At 32.1% G+C, this 20,990-nt stretch overlaps 1 protein-coding gene across 1 annotated transcript in view; it reads right to left on the bottom strand.

The window, feature by feature from the left end:
* Nucleotides 1–1,486, bottom strand: part of LOC148865028 (serine/threonine protein phosphatase 2A regulatory subunit B''beta-like) — a 49,879-nt gene extending 48,393 nt beyond the window's left edge. The window contains exon 1 of the mRNA XM_088977084.1: nt 738–1,486. Within this exon, the coding sequence (XP_088833210.1) occupies nt 738–887 (150 nt within the window). The 5' untranslated portion in view covers nt 888–1,486. The remainder of the gene's footprint in view (nt 1–737) is intronic.
* Nucleotides 1,487–20,990: the final 19,504 nt, after the last annotated feature.

Here is a 20,990-nt window from a genome sequence, read left to right as displayed (position 1 = left end):
ATTGGTTCAACAAATGAATCCCAAATCTAGAGTTTTCCGGTACAATTGGGACCAGACTCCAAGGAAAGTTTTTTGGTTGTATCTTTTAAAATAAGTCTGCTGAACTCTCTTTCTTTTTTCCCATGTTCTTTTTTCTTTTCGGTGAACTACACTGTTTATCCCCCTGTAGCCTCAAGTCTTATTTTGAAACTTCAAGATGCAGCAACAGTAAGGAACATGATGCCACACACCTCATGAACATATCAACAGTAGCTCAACTTCATCAAGTTGATTGACTAATCTAATTGGAAATGGATTGTCAGATCCATCAACATTCTAATCGAAATACATCATATCTCGCTGACATTATAACGAACAATGATGCTCCTTCATCAAAGTGTTTTCGTTTTTTCTTTTCGGATTGGCTCATTGGACAACAAAGAGCATATGTAAATTGATATAACGTTTTGTAATTACTACACTCATTTGATAGTTACCACTGTCATCATGCAATCATTGCAATTTTCTCACAATTCACTCCCAAAAGCAATTCATCTTATTGCCATCAGAGGCTAAAAAGCATAAAACAAACTTAAACACCACAAATAAGCTAGGGAGTACATGGAGCATCGAGCAAGACATACGTGCCGCAGAACCAACGAAAACCAAAACTCAGGATAGCCATTGTATTTTTTTTTTTTTTGTGGTATAAACCATTGTAAAATTTAAAAGAAATAAAAGGATTGCAAAACAAATACCAGTCGACCAGTTTCCGGAAGGGAAAGCCACTGAGAAAAGAGCTCCTCTGCGATGAGAGGATTCGATTTAAGTGCCAAAGGAGACACCTCCGGAAGCTGCAATAAGTCTGGGTCAAGGGACTCCACATCCCCTACGAGTTCCATATCCATAAGAACAAAATTATGTATCTCATACAACCGCCGCAACAAAACAGAAACCCTAGATCTCAATACCGCAGCCTAAATCACAAATCCCGGCAAAAAAAACAAACCTAATTCTTCAAACTCAGGAATTCAGAATAAATTAATATATCTTCCGACAATTCAACCCATTTTTCTTCACCGCCATGAAAGTAGTATCATCCATTTCCTCAAATTCTAGCCACACAGCCCCTACTAGAAAACCCAGATTTCCAGCTTACAAACTTAAACAAAAGCTAGATCTTCAATGCCTCCGAAAACCACCACTTTTGATTCTGCTCCGATGCTTCATATATTAAAACCGAACTCTTCGATCTTCCTCTCCAGAACGAAAAATTGACAGGGAGAGATAATGATGGAGGTATCGAAATGGAGGAACTCCACCGAATTTCTCTCAAGAGATCGGATGCGGTTTCACCGAGATTTTGCCATTTTTGAGCAGAGAATCGAGACTTCGAAACCCTTGTTACGAGAGAGCAGAAAAAATAAATACCCAATTAACATGCGACTTCCCGAAACAAACAGACTATATAACAACTGAAACTTCATAAATGTTCACACGAGTGACGAGTCATACGCACTTACGTACATCTCTTCCATTTTTCTTTTTTTTTTATTATATTAGTTACGTATATCTCTTCTATGCCAGACGTATAATATACGGTCTGGCGATTATACAACCAACCAACCAGGCACCAGTGCACCTCCCTAGTCCGTACCTGGCGCGTTGTATTTGTTGTCCCACCCAAAGTCCCAAGGGGTGAGACCATGGGCGGGCAAGGCCTGGGCCTAGCAGTTAGCACCTATAACAAGGGCTATAGCCCTGGCTTAGGTCTGTATGGGTCTAGGCTGGACCAGGCCTGGGCTTTGGGCACATTCGATTGAGTTTGCATTCTATAGCCCGTTAGAACCATCTTTTACATGGACCCTCCAATTGTTTGTTGCCATATCATTCTAAAAACTTTTTTGTTAGTTTTGCATGGGTTTGTATGGGTTTACCAAAGGTCCCTTTTTTGTTAGTTTTGCATTAAAATATTGAGTGAAAGGTTCAGATCTAAGGCATTGTATTTCACTGCAATGACCAGATCTGTTTTATTGCTTTTAATGCATTGATTGCATCCAAAATTTCAATGTGAAATTAAAAAGCAACCAATAAAAAAATATTTAGGCCTAGTTCGTTTTTCAATAAATAGGAATAAATAGGAGGGGGAAAGTTGGTGAATGGGAAAATGATTATGGTGTTCTTTTTTCCATAAACTATGGACCCCATGGTAAAGTTAGTTTCTTCATTTATTCAAGTAAATAATACCTAGTCATAGGTGGGTATGTAACTTTCTAGCCTAGGAAAGTTTACAAAACATAATGGGACAAGTTTGTCTATTCTAACATTGGCTTACCTAGTAAGTGGCATCTTGAAAAACCAACAAGGCCTTAAAGTACATGTATTGTTGATCTTGAATCAATTCCACATGTGTTTTTATGATAATTACAAACTCAACATAAGGTTTGATCTAATGGTATATAAGTATATTCAAAGCCTTACAACTTTATGCAGTTTAGATTATGAAAATTCATTCTTCTAATTAGACCTACTCACAAGTCGGGTCAGGTCGGGCTTTCTTTATATTAATAGAATACATTCAAACCCCAAATGGGTTTATTTCAAATAACCCTAAATGGTATGATATAATGTTGGAGCACAAATTTCAATGACTATGTACGTACTCTTTGTCAGTTTTAATAGGTTAAAATCTAAGGCCCTGCTTGGTTTGCGAGAATAAAGGTTTGGAATTGGAATTGGAGCGAGTTGTTTCGATTCCAGTTGTTTGGTTGAGCGGAATTGGAATCCCATTCCCATTCTTGTTGGAATGGCACTCCCCCATTTGAGGGAATGGCCATTCCCTGCCCCTCCCTTGGGAATGAAATCACATTTGCGAGAATAAAGGTTTGGAATTGGAATTGGAGCGAGTTGTTCCGATTCCAGTTGTTTGGTTGAGCGGAATTGGAATCCCATTCCCATTCTTACTGGAATGGCATTCCCCCATTTGAGGGAATGGTCATTCACTGCCCCTCCCTTGGGAATGAAATCACATTCTCATTCCTGTCTGAACCAAACAAACAATGGGAATAGACTATTTCAACTTCGATTCTCGTTGCGAACCAAACGGATTCTAAGCAACTCTTTCTCCCTAAAACATAAACTACTTATTTGAAGAACACCAATCTTGTACTATGAAATCTAGGTGTTTGTTTTTCTTTTTTCTTACACTTTCATCATCTATAGTTGGAGAGGTCTTAAAGCACTTTCCCCTTTCTTGCCAACCACTTGGACTTGAGCTTTATAACTTGAACAATATTTTTCTTCTTTCTCTTACAAGCCTTTAGAGTGATAGACCCTTGTAGTATTGGAACTATAAATGTTCATGGGCTATAGGTAGCCCAACAAGCTAGCCTGACCCAACTCGTTCTAAGTCAAGCTTGGACATAAATTTAGGCCTGCAAGCTCGGGCTCAAGCCCAAAACACCAAGCCTGATTTTTTTCAAGCCCGGCTCGAGCTTTTTTGAGAAAGCTTGACTTTATAATGAAATATTTCATTAATTTTGGGTTTTAAGGTCTTTTAATATAAATGAAATAGTTTTTTATTGAATAAGAAAATGAACAATGCAAACAATGATTGAAGAGGTTGTCTTCTATTTATAAATGCTTTGCAATGTCAAATAAACAATGATAAACTAAGTAATTAGTAGGTATAAAGGCTTCCATTTTTTTTGTGAAACTCGTTAAATTTAAGACCATCCATAAATAAATTTTGTGACTTGCTTTGCCTTTTAATTTGTTTCACTCAAGAAGTTCATCTTTTCATTGGACTCTAGCATTAGATCTATACAATGTGCAAGACAAGGAGTCTAATACAATTTCAAACTCTCTTCCATCAACTTTTTTTTCTAACAAGAACATAAATTGACTGATTATTTGTGATTACTTGAATGACATTATCCATTCTTACTTCTTCAACAACATCATAAAGATATTTAAAAAGAAGCGCCCCATTTTTAATTGAATTTGATGCATTAATAGATTCAAAAAATATTGTACCACTTAGACTATTTACAAAAAAATTGATAATGGATTTATTTTTCTACCAGTCCATCCATTAAACATAAATTTGCAACCATATTCCTTCCATGATTTCCTATATTACTCCATCAATTAATCTATATTATTCACTTATTATTTCAAGATCCCAGTGTGATATTGCATGGATGGTGGCTTATAACTTGAACCAAAATTTACAATTGCCTTATACATACTATTGAAATAACAACTATTTGCTAAATTGAGAGATAAACCATTGGCATAAAAGCATCTTTTAATAGTCCTATCAACATTATTTTCTTGTTTTTTGTTTCCATTATGAATTTAATGTTTGTTGGCATGGCTCAACTAAAACAAATGGATCAATTGGGTCCATTGGTTATGGTGGAAACAATTGTGAGTCTTACTTCAACTTCCACTTTCCACAATAGATTCCTTAAATCTAGAATTAGGAGTCACAAAACTTTCATGTTGAGGAGTCATAGAAGGTGTACAATTAAACCTCTCAATACTAGACACAAATTTTGACTTCTTCTTTTAGTCCATTTGAAATCTAGTTAGTGCATTTGGACATTTTAATTTTACCCCTTTAGGGCATCCTTTGCACTAACCCATTCCACATTTGATGCCAACCAAATGATGTTTTAATCGATTTATGCATGCATAATAAATATATCCTTTCCCCCCTCATCTTATTCAACATACTTACATGCAAAATCCTTTATAGATATTCATGCTCTAGATAAAATAGAGGTTAGAGAAATGATCAAATTGCAACACCTAATCAAATAAGAAAAAAGTATGAGTTAAATACTTCAATCCATCACTTCAAGTTTCTACTTTCTACAAGCATTCAAATTCAAGTAATTCAGAAACATGAAATGAGTTAGTGCATACATATACATAAATTATATATATATATATATATATATATATATATATAATTGATAAATTGATATATACATGCATAAATACATACATATATATACATGTACATATACATACATATATATATATATATAAAACAAAGAATAAATACAAAAAGTTTTTGCTAGATTATTTTAATTTTTATAATTTATATCAATAATAGAATATAGTTAGTAGATTAAATTAACATGTTTAAGGTTTAGTGATTCCAATTTAAAAATTGAAATTGTTATTTAGTCACACTCAATGAAAGCACAATCAAATATTCATTTATTAAAAGAAGAGAAGATGGAACATAAAAGTTACTTGATGAGTTGTAGTTGAAGGTTGAAGCTGCGGTTAGTAGTGTGGTGTAGCTGTTTGGTCATTTTAATGTCTTAAAAATAAGAAAATGAAAAAAAGTGTGAGACCGAAGAGAGTCATGTGGCATTGTTCAAGCTCATGATTGAAAATAGAGCTATCAAAATGAAAAAGAATGAAAGAAAAATAATAAATAAAGAAAATAAAAAAGAATAAAAATAACCATACATGGCCATTACAACTTAATGGTCAAAGTTAACATTTTACAATAGTCAGCAGGTTTGTAGTTTCATAGCTATACAGGTTCACTCAAGCCCTTTATTCATTTGCAAATAAGAACAAAAAGAAAAACAAAAATACCCATATGTGACGTTGAAGAAGAAGAAGAAAGAAAAATAAAAAAAAAACACAAAACCTGACTATTGTAGTTTGAGAGATTGATCAAAGTGTGGAGTAGGTTTGCAGGTTTTAGTCGAGCCATAAATTCTTCTTGCAATATGAATCGATGAAGGGTTTTTTTTCCCTTTTACATTTAAACAATAATAAAATGCAATGGGAACCATAATATAATCATGATCCTACCAATTAAAACTTAAAATACTAAAATAATTAAAATTATAAAATGTTTAAAATCCCAAACATGTGAGGCATATGCCTCTCATCCAAGGCATGGTCAAAGCATATGCATTTGGACACGCCTCTCTACATGAGGTGTACACTTCATGTGTCTAAATGCTTCTCTTATGCGCCTCTATGCATTTTGGGTGCACCTCCAAATGTATGCTTCTTATGCCTTTTTACACCATTGTTTAGAATCTGTATGTTCATTTAAAGAAGATGTCATACATAGTTGTTTAATAATCTGTGGAATATATAACTCTACTAGTAGACGGAGTATACAATACATTATCGTTTTTTCACTCGATAAAAATGAATTATCATAACTATCATCACTTGAATACACCTTTACTGCATTAAGACATACATATACATTTTTAATATCATCCAAGTTAATTGCATTATAAGGCTATATATAAATTAATACAAATATCATCAATTATAAATATTATTAGATGGATATAATGCAAAAAAACAATAATTCAATAACAAACTACCAAGTTAACTTTGACATGAATGTATGAATCTAACATTTGTCCAAAGCATGTGATACCACATAAACCATAAAGTAAAAATAAACATGGAAGTTTAACATAAAGATCTAAACCAAAGATATATTCTAACTCATCCAAAAACTGGTAATTCTTCGACCTAAACTTCTTTGTTCACTTGATTTTGCATACAATAACATACAATTAAGATTTATACTAATATAACATGGACACTATATCGAGTATAATGACATACTTGCCTCGTATATGTTCTGCCATAGATCCTCATTGGCAATTGACTTCAATTATTGGGTTTACCATGATAGTAGTGTGGGAACAAATTTTATGATTTTGTTGCAAATGTTAGTACAAGTGATTGTATTTGTTCTTGAATTGCATATGGGTGTAGGTCTTATTTGGACATTGAAGTTTTCTATAATGTGAGTCAAATCCTCATTGTTGAAGCTTGATGTAGGTCTATTATTGCCTATTATTGGCATTCATCGTATCCATTATTATTTTGATAAATGTTTCATCATCTAAGTCAGTCCACATTGTTGATGAATCCACCACCACTTTACTACCATCATTAATATTATTACTTAGTTCTATCTTGTTTGACACACTAATAGAAAGAAATCTTATTAATTATATGTTCATATTTCAAACCATCTAAATTGATTGAAAGAAGTGATAAATTTGCTTTAAGATGGAAAGCATGAAGTATAGGATATGAGGAAGGAGGAACATGTATTTTCTGTCAATAATGCAGTTGAAGAAGTGCTAGAATGAGAATAAAATGAATATATGGAGATAAAAAGAGAGCCATGAAGTATAGAATATGAGGAAGAAAAATAATAGAGAGTGAGAGTAGGAAATGAATGACAATTCTAAAGAAGAGAGTTTTGTTGAGTATGCTTTAAGTTGGAAGGTTTTGGAGCTTAATATGGTCCATATCTTCTCTATGTAAGATAACAAGAGTATAAATCTTTGGATGGTGAATGTGTGTATAGGAGATGTGTTTATTAAGGCTATGTTTGGTTTGAGGGAAAATATAGGGAAATAAAAAGAAATGTACGAATACTTATACAAGGTTTGTAAAAGTTTCCCTAACTTTCCTTTCCTTTCCAAAATTTTTCCTTTAAACCAAACATAGCATCAAGGGTTTGGATTTTGGAGGGTGCAGTGTAGGTGGATTAACGATTGACTTAAGAAGTAGGAGAGGGTTTCTGTAGGAGTATGGCTTATTTGATTTTTTTTCTTCATTTCCATTTTTTGTGTTTCCTCCATTTGGTGGTTTTTGTTTTCATCAAGTAAAATTTGGTGGTTGAAATTTTACAGAAACTTTGTTTCTTTATGAAAATTAATAGTTGATCATAGCCCTTTAATCCAAATATTGAGTCTTTATTGTAATTAATATGGGCATGGAATTTTGAGCTTAAAATTTTGCTTTAAAAGGGTTGTTCTTTTCAGTTTTATACTTTCTTTTTCAATTTGATAACATGAGTTCTCTCTATTAATGTTTTTTTCCTTAATTTCTAATTTCTTTAGAAATCCCTTCACTTCCTCATCTTTGATGCAAGTAGTTTTGGTTTTGATTGTCTACTCTTAAGGGTGTTTTTAGTTTGATGAAACTTTTTTCAAATTGTGGTTATAGTCATTATATTTTCTTGTTTAACTTTAAGGATCTTAGAGTTATTGGTGTGTTGTTGTTGAGCTATTTGGTTATTCTTGATTGGTTCTTTTGTGGTATCATTTAGCTTTTTTTTTTTATGTTAGTAAAGATCAAACTGCTGGTCCTAATGTGCTATTAGTTGATTGTATAACTTGCTTATGGTGTTTAACTATAATACTTGAATGCTTATATATGCTTAATGTAACTGCCTCTGAAGTACAATATTCATTTCATTTAACTGTTAAACAATTTATGTGATTTTTTGGTCAACAAAAAAATGTACAAATTACATATTTTGATGACTCCTAGTAAAAGATAATTTATGAATGTTAAAATAGAAATTTGCATCGGCATTATAGCATATGAAGGCTCTCATGTTAGCTTGAAAGTAAAAAACTAGGTTCAAACTAAACTTAATAGCTAAATATGAGAATAATAGGTTGGTAAGTGTGTTTGAATATATTACCTTCTAATCGAGGCATTCAATATCCATTAGTTATGATACCATAAAGAATAATTGATAGTATCAAGACTCTTTGCACCTGCATAGTTGCATTCATATTGTGTCATTTTATCATATATTTAATTGATGACAATCTAATTAATAATAGGATAAACTATAATAACATTGTCATCTATTGAGACTAGCAATAAACTAGATTACATGGATGAATAGCCAACTTAAAATTTGACTTAGTTGTACATGTACTAAGCTTTAGAAATCTAATTTTCTATGCATATATTAGATTAGCCAAACTCAGAGCCCATACTAATGTTGATATTATCTAGTCAGATTTTTCATAGTTCTCTAAATAGTTCATAATATCAGGAGAGAATTCATGTAGCAGTCCTAAATAATTGGGATTAAGGCTTAATTAAGTTGTGTCAAGCTTATACATAGTTGGAGTCATAAAGATAGCAACTACCATAATTCCTAAAACTAATTGAAGGAGCACATTGCCATTATTAAAAAAAAAAAACCAATGGAATACATGGATTGAATATTTCAAAGTGTAAAAGAATAGGAAATTGAAGATGTTTGAAGAATTGGAACTTATAGGTGGTGGAGGATCATCCAAAATAGTCATGTATAAAAAAAAAACAGAACATGTTAGAACTTAAAACTATTTCTATGGACGAATATGGAAGCCACCAACTATCCATTTCAGTGGTGGCTTGCTCCATTTATAGATGAAAAAATAGTGAAAAATCATTATATCCACCTGTTATTGTTTATTTTCACATGTGGATGGTGGTTATTCTATGGAAAAATGGTCGATTTGCAAACATAACAGGGTAATGACATCTCCAACCTTTGTTTATGTTTGTAAGCCTAGTAAATTAGGGTTTTTTTCCTTAGAAATGAAGGTGCAAGAGTGAATCTGATAAGCATAGGATCACCTATCCTCTTGCCACATAGGATGCCACATCACCCTAAAAAAATCAAAATTAGAAGAAAATTGGGGAATCATTGAAAGTGGTGATCCCTCACTTAGGACTGATTTTCTATTGATTTCCTAAAAAATGGCATAATCGACCAACTAGATAGAAAATAATCACTGATTTTTAAAATGCTAATGTGGATCTGACGTGAAATCGATTATCGAGAAATTGGAATCAATGCCAAACATCACCCTAAATGCCATGACTAGTTATTTCAAGCTAAAATTAGTAAATGTTCATGTGGAATGGATGTGGCAATTTTAGATAATCTATACTTATATAAGAAAGAGGAAAGTGTGGAGACTAGGTATCTCCCACCACATTACTTACACGTGCCCTTCTCCCTCTCAATTCTTACACGCGGTCAAAAAGACAAAAATGGTCATCCATTTTTATATGGATGCTTTCATATTATTAATGATGAGGGATCGTTATTAACTTTTAACAACATAAGTGCCCCGACAAATTTTTATTCACCTCTCATTTGGTCTGTTTTTTTTCCTCCCACTCTACTCTTGTATTATTCCCTTTTTATTTTGATATACTCTCAAAATTTTCATCTATTTTTTCTCTTCCATTCCTATAGCATTCCTTTCTTATCCATGGAGTTTATTACCCATATCCCTCTCAAATTTACAAATCTCTCTATGTGTGTGTTTTTCGTGTCTAATTTGCAATGCTTATTGATAGAAGGTATTTTTCCTTCTTTTTAAAGCACTTAGGAATACTAAAAAAAAAAAAAAAGATTTGAAAAGTCATATCATAGAAGAGAAAAATAGGATTTATCATGTGATCGGCCTCGACACCCATCATTTTACCAAACTTCTATTGACTTCTTGGGTGAGTACTCAACGACTTCCTCGTGATGATTGTCTACTTTTATTCGTTGCTTCTTATCTTGCAAATACAATATATAAAACTACATGATTTTATTTGCACAAATATCATCAATGATTAATAGAAACAATCTCAATAACCTATAATGATTCAATTACAATAACAAATTTACCATGCATAAAACACATTTTAGCATTGTAACAGTAAAACCAAATCACATTGATAAGTTCTACCTTTCGATTGGTGGTAGTTTCCTTAGATTAGAGGGTAGAAGAAAACTTTTAGATAAAGCTGCAAACAAATCAGTTGGATTTGTTTTTATATTTTTTGGCCCAATTATATCATAACATCTTACTTATTTATATACTAATATATAGGAAAGCATCAATTTCATCCTAGACTTAATAAAGTTTTTGGAAAAATAATAAATGATGTTGAATAGAAGACTTTGAAATTTATATAATATATGATAGTATACACATGCATATATAATATATAAGATATACACATCACCCCTACTGAGAAGACTTTGAAATTTAAATGAGCTACTTAATTCAAACTAAAGTTACCCAAGCCATACTAGGTTGTGTTGGGTTTAACTTAAATTATTTTGATTGGGAAAAATTGGCCTTCACCTTAGTTTTTGTTTAAGCCACTTTATTCATTATTTAAAAAAAATTATGGTCAAATGAGTTACATAAGTTGCTCACTCTATTTAATGCATTGGTTCTTTTGGTTTGAATATTCTGCTGATGGCTTCTTTAGTTCTTTTAGGTAATATTTACTTATCCATGTCTTTGCTCTCTAGGGTTAAAGGAATCCTTGTTGTTATAATATGTTAAAGTCATAATTGAATATGGTAGAACATTTCTAACAAAAGAAGTTGTTGTTGTTCCTCTTGGTATCTTTAAAGCCAATGTTAGAGTTTAAACAAAGTTTATTACTACAATGGAAAGAAGTTATGGCAGTTTTTGAAATTGGAATAAAGAACATGATAGTTTTGGGCTTAGAGAAGAACTTATGGTTGTATGTGTAGTTCTTGGGAGTGATTGCTTTTATTATTTGCAAGTGCAATTGTTTATTATAGCAAGTTGTTTTTTTTTTCCATTACTAAACAAACTTGATAAACTAATTCAATGTTATGGGCCTTTAGGTTTTAGATATGTATGAACAAAAAGAGAAAGAAGCTTCCCCTTACAATCTCTTGACTATTCATCTATCATTATTAAAAATGAAGATTGATTCCATGGTTTATTTTGTATTAGGAAGTATATCTTAATTTATGAAAGTGAGGACAAAATTTGGCCTAGCCATTATCTTCTCGGCTTTTATTCTACAACCATTCAATCAAAAGAATAGAAATCTAGCTAGTATCCACATTAACTAGGTGAATGAAGAATAAGAGAGTGTTTAAACTCTTGGTAAACCTTGTGAAGATGAATAAGATCATTTGGGCCGGTTAATAATAATAAAAATGTTTATTTTATTTTTGTTTTGTCGGTGCATTGCATGGGTTTGCTACTAGTAATAATTATAATAACAATAATAATATCAAAGATGTGTCTAGATTTTTTAATTTCTTCTATAATCTTTTATATTTCTATCTAATTTAAATTTTTTATTATTTAATTATGACACCTATTTTTTTTTTGCATATATGATGCATCTATATATAATATCAGGGATGTCTCCTGATTTTTTAATAAATTTTTTTATAGCTTATAGTATTTCTATCTATTTTTCATTTTTATTATTTAGTTGTGAGATCATGAGTTAACCTAAACTATTGAGTTCTTGAACCATTCCCCGAATGGAAAACATTTTCCTTTTTAAGACAATTTTAAAATTTGTATTCTATTTCTACCATCAATAAAATTAATTTGTATTTGTCATACTCGTTTTCTTTAATATGATGGCTATATAATATTAGAGATGCCCCAACTATTCTATAAAACTTTATATTTTTTAATTTTATTGTTCAATTATAATAACATGGGTTCACCCTTTTGGTTTTAAATTTTGTATTTCATTACATCATTAATAAAAGTAATTATTGTTTATTACACTTATATTTTTTTCATATGAAAATATATAATATTAGAGATGTGTAAAATTTTCTATTTTATGTATTATTATGTAAATTTTTGTATTTTTCTATTTTTTAAAGATATTATTTAACTATGACATTAAGGGTTGATTCAGTGATCTTAATAGTTGAACCATTTGATCCCCTATTCAAGGAGGAAAATGGTTTCATTTATGGATCAATTTTGAATTTTGTATCCATTTCCATCATTAAAAAAAACTAGAAAGGCATATAAAAATGGGGATTAAATTTTGAAACATCTCTTTATTATTCTAACTATCTTTTCTATTGTATGTTAACGGAATTGTTCAAAGCATTATACGTATAGGTTTTCAGGGTTACCCAATTTTAAATGGTAGAACCCCTCTTAATGCATATGTCTTTGAATTTATGTATTGAATTGTAAAATAAAATGTATTACGGTAATTAAGGGAAAATTTAAGAACCATAAAGCAGAACATAAGAAAGAAAGGTGGGATGTATATAATGTATTAGAGTAATTTACCAAAAAATGTAAAGATAAGATTAGGTGATTAATTAAAACACAAATATCTTTTGAGTTGAACACCTGTAAATCAGTTACTTAGGGTTCCAAAGGGGTTCTTTTCTAGAGCTGAATCATGGATTTGAGTACATAGACAAAAGGAAGCATCTTCATTGTCACTTGTATAAAGCACCTTTTGCCTAGTGCTTTAAATCCTGGTCCAACCTGGCCCATGGTTGGACAAGTTTTCCCTTTTGGTCAATCATTCAACTATTCATACAGAGATGACAAAATGGAGAAGTATGGGATTGGAGAGAGAGAGAGAGAGAGAGAGAGAGAGAGAGAGAGAGAGAGAGAGAGAGAGAGAGAGAAATATTATATTATATATCAAAATATATTTATATTTTATTTTTTTTTAATTATCTTATTTTAAGTAAATCTGTTTTTTAAAAATAAATTTAATTTAAAAATTTCAGGGATTCAGGTCCCCCAACAGGAAACCCATCTCTGCCTGGGATTGGGGATGGAGGGTCATTTTTATCCCTGACGGGGTCAGGGACAGGCATTTGTTGCAAAGTTAAAGGGGGGACGAGAAGCATGATACCCACTCTAAACCCACCCCATTACCATTCCTACATTCAGATCAACTAGGGGTGTACATTCCTATCTGAAAAGAAACAGCAAATTTGGTTGATCAGTTTTTTATAATACACACCCCCATCGGTTTGGCTAACCATAGGCTTTTTCCCAAGTCAGCCAAAATGGAACAAAAAAATGGGAACTCTTAAAAATGAACCAAAACCAAATTGATAGATTGGGTTACCCTTTTTTTAGTTTGGATTGTCGGTTCTGGTTTGGTTTTCAGTTTTTTCATAAGCACCCTAAGATGAACCGATCACCTCATGATGTAATTATTATTAAAAAACTTAATATAGTATAAAAACCATTAACCCATTGAATGGGTCAGATGGGCCAATGGTCCAATGTTGGCTAATACAACCTTTTTTAATATAAAATGTTAGAGGTTGAGTCGAACCAGACTTGTATTAGGTCACTGGTGTTTTTCCCCTTTTAAGATATGGTTAAGTAATTTACCGAAACACCACCACCTTTCATTTTTTGTATTGATACTTCAACATATGCACTTTTTCTGTTATGGCTCAGTTTGGAAAGAGTATAAATGCAAATATGTACAGTATAAATACATACAAAATGATACAAAATATAAGGTTTTGCACTCTACATATTTACATTTATACTCCTTCCAAACTCAGCCTAATGGGTTTTTCTCTTGATCCAATTTCAGGCTAGAGAGGCTAAAGTTATATCAATCAAACGTGGTAAAGGACCCCCACATGCCCATGAAAAGAGAAATGAAAACAATAAAAAAAAGTTTGGCTTTGAGTCTTTTCACTTGTAAGGACAAAAGCTTTAATAGAAAGATTGATGGAAGGGACCAAAGAGAGTCACATGTCAATAACCACAGAATTTGTATTCACAAGGCGCCTTCTTTGGTATTTTATGCTAGCATTTGGATGCGTTTGAATTGATTTGGGAGGGAAACAAGGAAACATTGAAAGTGGAAGCAAGAGGGCAAACGTATTAGGTATTTTCCTTTTTTTTTTTCAATTCAGAATGATTTGTTCTATCTAATGAAATCCAAAAGCATGAGTAGCTTTCCTCTCCCACTCACCTACCCACCTACCTTGAATTTTCTCTACCACTACTTTGCCAATCCATGATATTGGATGTCTACGCATGGATCCAACTTTTTGGTACAAAGTTGTATACGTTTCAATTCATCAATTAAAACTTGGGTCGACGGAAGTTTCATTTTGCTAATTGTGGAAACAATACGTTATGTTTTTGTTTTACAAATCAGATTCATTTATATTGACAAACACGTAACACCCCCTTAGATAAGCGATGGGATTTTCTGCAAACAAAATCTTTGTACAAACTCTGAAAGTATGGAAATTCAGATGTGGGAACATCTCTCCATGAATTTAACACACATGTATGGGACATATTCTTAATGTACAACTAGGTGTTATGTGCACGAAGGTTTTACTTGCAGGAGATCTGAGCTCCTTGGGTTAACATAAAAATTCCATATAGGCCAATGTATATCATTTTTTCCGACTAAGGGGCATAATATACCCGCCAACACCAAGGGGTGTTCGAAGCATGGCTCACTTTGTTTTTGAAATTAAAAACAACTGCCACATCAATTGTTTTCATTAACATGGAAGTTATTTTTATTTTAAAAAACAAAACGAGCCATATTGCCAAACACCCCCTAAATTTAAATTTATCAAACCCATTCAATATAGATATAGTTTTCTTTTGTAGCATACCGATAAGGGTTGATAGACTCAATATAAACCAATATAGGGATCAATATGGTCCAATATACATTGATAATTCTAAAAATAACTCTATATTAAATTTGTATTTTTAATTAATTAAAGTACAATACAAATACTTGTAAAAATGTGCTATACACAATTACTTGCATATTAAGTTGGATTGATTTGTAGAGATTTCCAGATCCCACGCATATATTACACATTTTATAATGTAGTATTTAAGTTTGAATGCATTATGCATATTTATTTACATTAATTTACAATTTAGGTCTACATGTTGACTCAATTATCAGTAAGGTTAGTTCTCAGCTTTCATTTTAAACTTAGACTATAAAATGTTTTTTCTTTTTTTAAATTTTCAGTAAAGATAATAGGGTTGGTATTGGTTTTACCTATTCCAACCTGATTAAAAGCCCAGACTGTTTCTCATTTTATTGGGGATATATAAGATACATTGAGAAGGGAGAGAAAAAAGAGGATCAGTGGGCTTGTTCTTAGAATATAAAACTAAAGGCTTGTCAATTATAGTGGGGTCTTATCAGGTCAGGCCCAATAATTGATAAGCCCAACTAATAACGGGGTCGGTTTTGGATTTAATACATACAAGCCCTATAAGAATTGGGTCCACGGGATCAACATGTTTTCTTTGTTAGGTCAGGATGAACCGTAGAATTAGTGTCGTCAAAGTATTTGTGATATTTATGTGGGTTTCCCTACCATATCTCTGTGTGTCTCAATTAGATCTCTTCATAGGCGGGACTCAGGTTGAGCTTTTGCCAAATTTTGAATGAATCCAGGTTGAAGCCCAAGACTGAACAGTGTAAAATGTTTATGGGCTGGGTTTAGGTGTGTCAATGGTCCAGTATTTATTGGATTGGATTGGATTTAACCAGTATCAGGTCCATTGATAGAAGATAAGAATATAGGTGTCAATGGATCAGGATTGAATTAAAACTTAAAACCAATCTAAATTAAAATAAATTTGAACAGATTGGACGGCCCAATCCAATTGACACCCCTAGGTCTAATCTCAATTATCCCACTGTACGTTACTAGGTTGACATTTTTCAAGCATACCGTTTAAAACCAATCGAAACGGAATACTTTGGGCTGTGTTCCATTTTTTCCTCACACTTTGGGCTGTGTTTGGTTTGATAGAAAATAAGAGAAAAACAGAAAATGTCAACTTCACTTGAGGGGAGGAGAAAAACAGAGTGAATGCGTGCCGTACTACTGCAGATAATGGCTACCTCAGTAACATTGAGGTAAAGGTTAAAACTGGTTTCCACTTGTACTTTGGGTGCAACCATTTCCTACAAGGGCATTTGTCATATATATACAAAATGAAAATGAGAAATGAGAACAATCTTATCAAACAAGTACTTGGTATATTCCTCACCTACCAACCAAGTCACGAATGAAGAAAGAGGACGAGAGGACCAGCTATTGTATGTCTCATCTAAATGAGTGTATGTACCAGAATTCAGCAGAAACAGACCAATCCGTAAGAAGAAAATAATGCATCTCAATTCTTTTCCTTAAAGAGTCAACAATATATAATAAGCGTTCGAGATTTAGACAAATAATATGAAAAATGTCTAATTCTTTGATTGATCAGTTAATTTCCATCCATATTTATCCATGGTTTGGAGCTATTTGGATATTGGATTGAATATGAATCCTACGAACGAGCCCACAAGGTGTGAGCATGCCAATGACCAATAGTTGAGATCAAGGTTTTTAAATCCGATCCGGATAACGAACTGCTCAGTGTCGGGTTCCTGGGTTGAATGGTCCGATCGTTCAAATTGAACGGTTGATTCGTTCTGACAAAAAATTAGAAAAAATAAAAAAAAATCAAAACCATTAAATGGTTCGAATGGTTCAACCGCCTGGGTCGATGATTTGTTGACAAAATCAACATTTTATTTTGGCTAAAAACCAGTTTTGGTGAAAAACGGAACAAGTCACCTATCGATTCCGGGTTTTTTCAGTCCGGTTTTGAAAATCATGGCTAAGATGGTTTGTCAGCAGACTCCAATGAGTTTTGAACACAGTAGTGCTTTAATATGATATTGGCTTGATGCGATATTTAGTTTTTGGGAAAATTATAGTCTGTACATTTAAATTTACGCTGCATGTTGGTTCATAAACCAATAAAATTCTGACAATCATTTGTACATAAATTATGAAAGTCTCTTCCATGTCATCAGATGCTTATGTGGCTATTGCCAACATGGGACTATTAATCCATATTGGACACAACATGAATTATTTGGAAATAAGAAAAAAAGAGTTTTCACTTTTTCTCCCGCTCCCTTTGTCTCTCCCACTCCCTCTACCTCTCGATCTCCCTCCCACTGTCTCACTCTCATTGTCATTTCTCGATCTCCCACTCCCTTTGTCCCTCCCACTCTCTCAGTTTTTGTCTACAACCAAATCAAACTCCCCTCTCTCTCTCTCTCTCATTCTCTGTCAATCTCTTCTATCGCCCTCAGTCTTTCTCCTGCTCCCTCCCTTGTTTTTTTTTTCTTAGAAACTTATACGGTATTAATCAGCCCGTATAAGTTATAAGTTAGTCAAAGGACCAACAACTTGTACAATCAAGTTATACATTTTGATCAAGTTGGTATAGATTTCATAGCCAAGAGTTTCTTGTGAATTTTTATCAAATTGGATTGAGGGAGTTAGAACCATACCAAGTTGGTTTTATGTTCTTTAATACGGTCTAGTTAATACCATATAACTGTGTAGGAAAAAATATATAAAAAAAGAACAAGAGAGGGAATGGGAAAAACTGAGAGAGAATAATAGGGATTGAGAGAGAGAATGAAGGAGAAGAGAGATCAACTGAAAGAGAAAATGACGGGGAAGGAGAGATTAAATAAAAAACAAAATGAGAGAGATTGAGGGAGAATGGTAGATTGACAGAAAGGGAGAGAACGATAAAGATTAACTAGGAGAATGTAAAAACCTTTTCTCAAATCACATAGTCGTTGAGCAGGGAGAGACAACTGTAGTAGTGAGAATGGGAAGGAGATTTAAAGATAGAGGGAGTGGGAGAGAAGTTGATTTTTTTTTTTGTTTTTAAATTTTCAAATAATTAATGCTGTGTCCAACAAAGATTAAAAATCCCATGTTGACAACAACCACATAAACCTTCGATGACATGGCAGGGGTTTTCATAATTTGAAATGTGCAGCATAAATTTAAATGTATAGTTGGCTCTGACTATAGATTTCCCTTAGTTTTTCCATCGAATGATAGAGTGTTCAAAAATCATTGGGGGGTCTTGGGTTTATCCTACAACGTGGTCGTAGGAAATGTGTTCTCCTCTTCAATGAGGAATAGGACCAAATCCACATAACTACAGGTTCTATGGTAAGGTCAATGGACCTCATGTGCACCCTACATTGTTCTCACTCCTTAGTCCCCATATAATGTGTATGAGTATTTGGCTGAATAAAATCTAGGGGGCATTTTATAGAAGTTGAATTTAATGAACTAAATGCTATTCCTTTACTAGTAAAAGTGCAATTATGTTGCACATGACAAATGCAAATAACAATAATAATTTCAATATCCTTATTATAACTCATTAAAAAGGATAAATAATTAAATCATAATATATTAGTGGAATTAATTTTTTTTTATTTTCATTGTTAATAAAAATACTTATTATTTATTATACTTATTTTTCTTAATATCATAAACATATAATATTAGAGATGCATAAACTTTTTGAAAAATTTCTTATTTTCTATAATTTTTTTATTTCTATCTATTGCTTGAGTTTTTATTATATAATTATGACATCTTGTAATGACATATTTGACTTGAAAGATAAAACAATTTCATTTTCGGGAAGTTTTAAGTTTTATATTTTATTTCCATAATTAATTGTAAAAATAATTATTGTTTATCACATTTATCTTTGTTTAGTGTGACAAATTTATAGTATTTGAGATATACCAAATTCTTCTATAAATTTTCTTATTTTTTTGTAATTCTATTTATTTTTATTTTCTTATTATTTAATTATGACATCATTGGTTGACCTATTTTATCCAAATAGTTTGATTGTTAGGGTACAAGTTGTGCATGCTAGCACAAGTTTGTGCCCAACCTAGACCTAACCCGATACATTGGGCCTAAGGGTCGAGCCCAAGTTCAAGCTTAATTTGTCCAACTTAGCCAGCCCACATTGAAATTTGATGCACTTGGGTTGGGCTCGAGCTTGGATTGGTCAATCATCCCCATGCTAAAATTTGACATAAATGTATTTGTATATGTATACATGTATTCTAATATGTAAGTATGTATGTATGTATGTATTTAAACCAGGCTTGGGCTCCTAGGTGCAGCTTGAAAATAGAAGAGCCCAAACTTTTGGGCCTAGGGCCAGACCCATCTTAAGGATTGGAAATCCATGCCAGTTCATCTAAAATTACAAGCTCGGTTGGTCCGGGCTCAGATTGATCCCACCCAATTTGCACCTGTGTGGATCACTCACCACCAATTAACTAGATAGAAAAGTAGTTTTTCTTTAATATGATGAGATACATAATATTAGAGATGTACCTAGGTGTTTTCTACACTTTTTTTTTTATTTTTTAATAATTTTGTCTATCTTTTTTTTAAATTGTTAATTAATTAATTAATTAATAATGGCAATATGAGTTGACTAATTTGACCTAAAAGGTCGAACCATCGACCCACCACTTGAATAGGAAATGGTTTCATTTCTAGGGGTTGGCTTTAAATTTGTGTTTGATTTCTATCATTAATAAAATGATAGGAATTTTGTTAATTAATTAATTAATAATGGCAATATGAGTTGACTAATTTGACCTAAAAGGTCGAACCATTGACCCACCACTTGAATAGGAAATGGTTTCATTTCTAGGGGTTGGCTTTAAATTTGTGTTTCATTTCTATCATTAATAAAACGACTTATTATTTATCATACTTATTTTTTCTTAACATAATAAATATATGATTTTACGGATATGTCTATTTTTTTTTGTAATTTTTATATTTTTATGTGCTTTTAAACCTTTATTGTTTAACAGTGAGACTATTGGATGACCCATTTGACCCTTATGGTTGAACTACACATCGCCACATGGACAAAAGGATAATTTAGTTTTCATGTTAGGTTAGAACACATAGGTCTTGTATTGTTAAAATTATCAAGTATAGATTTCATTAGTAAAATTTATTTGTAAGAAACAAAAATGTTTCAAATAAAGGATCTAAGGAGGGAGAATAGGGTTAGCACTTTAATGAGAGAGAATCAAATAAAGTGAAAAATAGTAATTTAAATTACATTTTCTTCCCTCATAGTTAGAAAATGACCAAATTCAAAAGTATGGGTGTTTTAGCCAAAAACAAGTCCACAAGACTCATGTATTTAATATATTGTAAACATAGATTTAATGAGATGGGGTGAAAGTCAATGCCTTAAATATAAGACTTAATAAGAGAGAATGGAATAAATTTAATATAAGTAGTAGTCAAAATTATGTTTTTTGCCTTTATAATAAAGAGGACTAAATTCAAGAATAGGGATATTTCAGTCAAGAAAAATTTCAGAATCTAGGCCTCATTCCCGCTTTTAATAGTATAGTCTTGTATATATAGATAAGATAATCAAATAATTTGAATATTAAATATTTAAGGTATAGTAGTCTATGCTTCAGCTTCAGCCATTAAAGGAGCCTACAACCCCCTTAACCCCTTAAAA

The sequence above is a fragment of the Nelumbo lutea genome, chromosome 3, assembly GCF_056320005.1.
Source record: "Nelumbo lutea isolate HS-2025 chromosome 3, American lotus-T2T, whole genome shotgun sequence".
In the NCBI taxonomy this organism is placed as follows: Eukaryota; Viridiplantae; Streptophyta; class Magnoliopsida; order Proteales; family Nelumbonaceae; genus Nelumbo; species Nelumbo lutea.
Note: the sequence above shows the minus strand (reverse complement) of the source record. Positions and strands in the feature narration are given on the sequence as shown.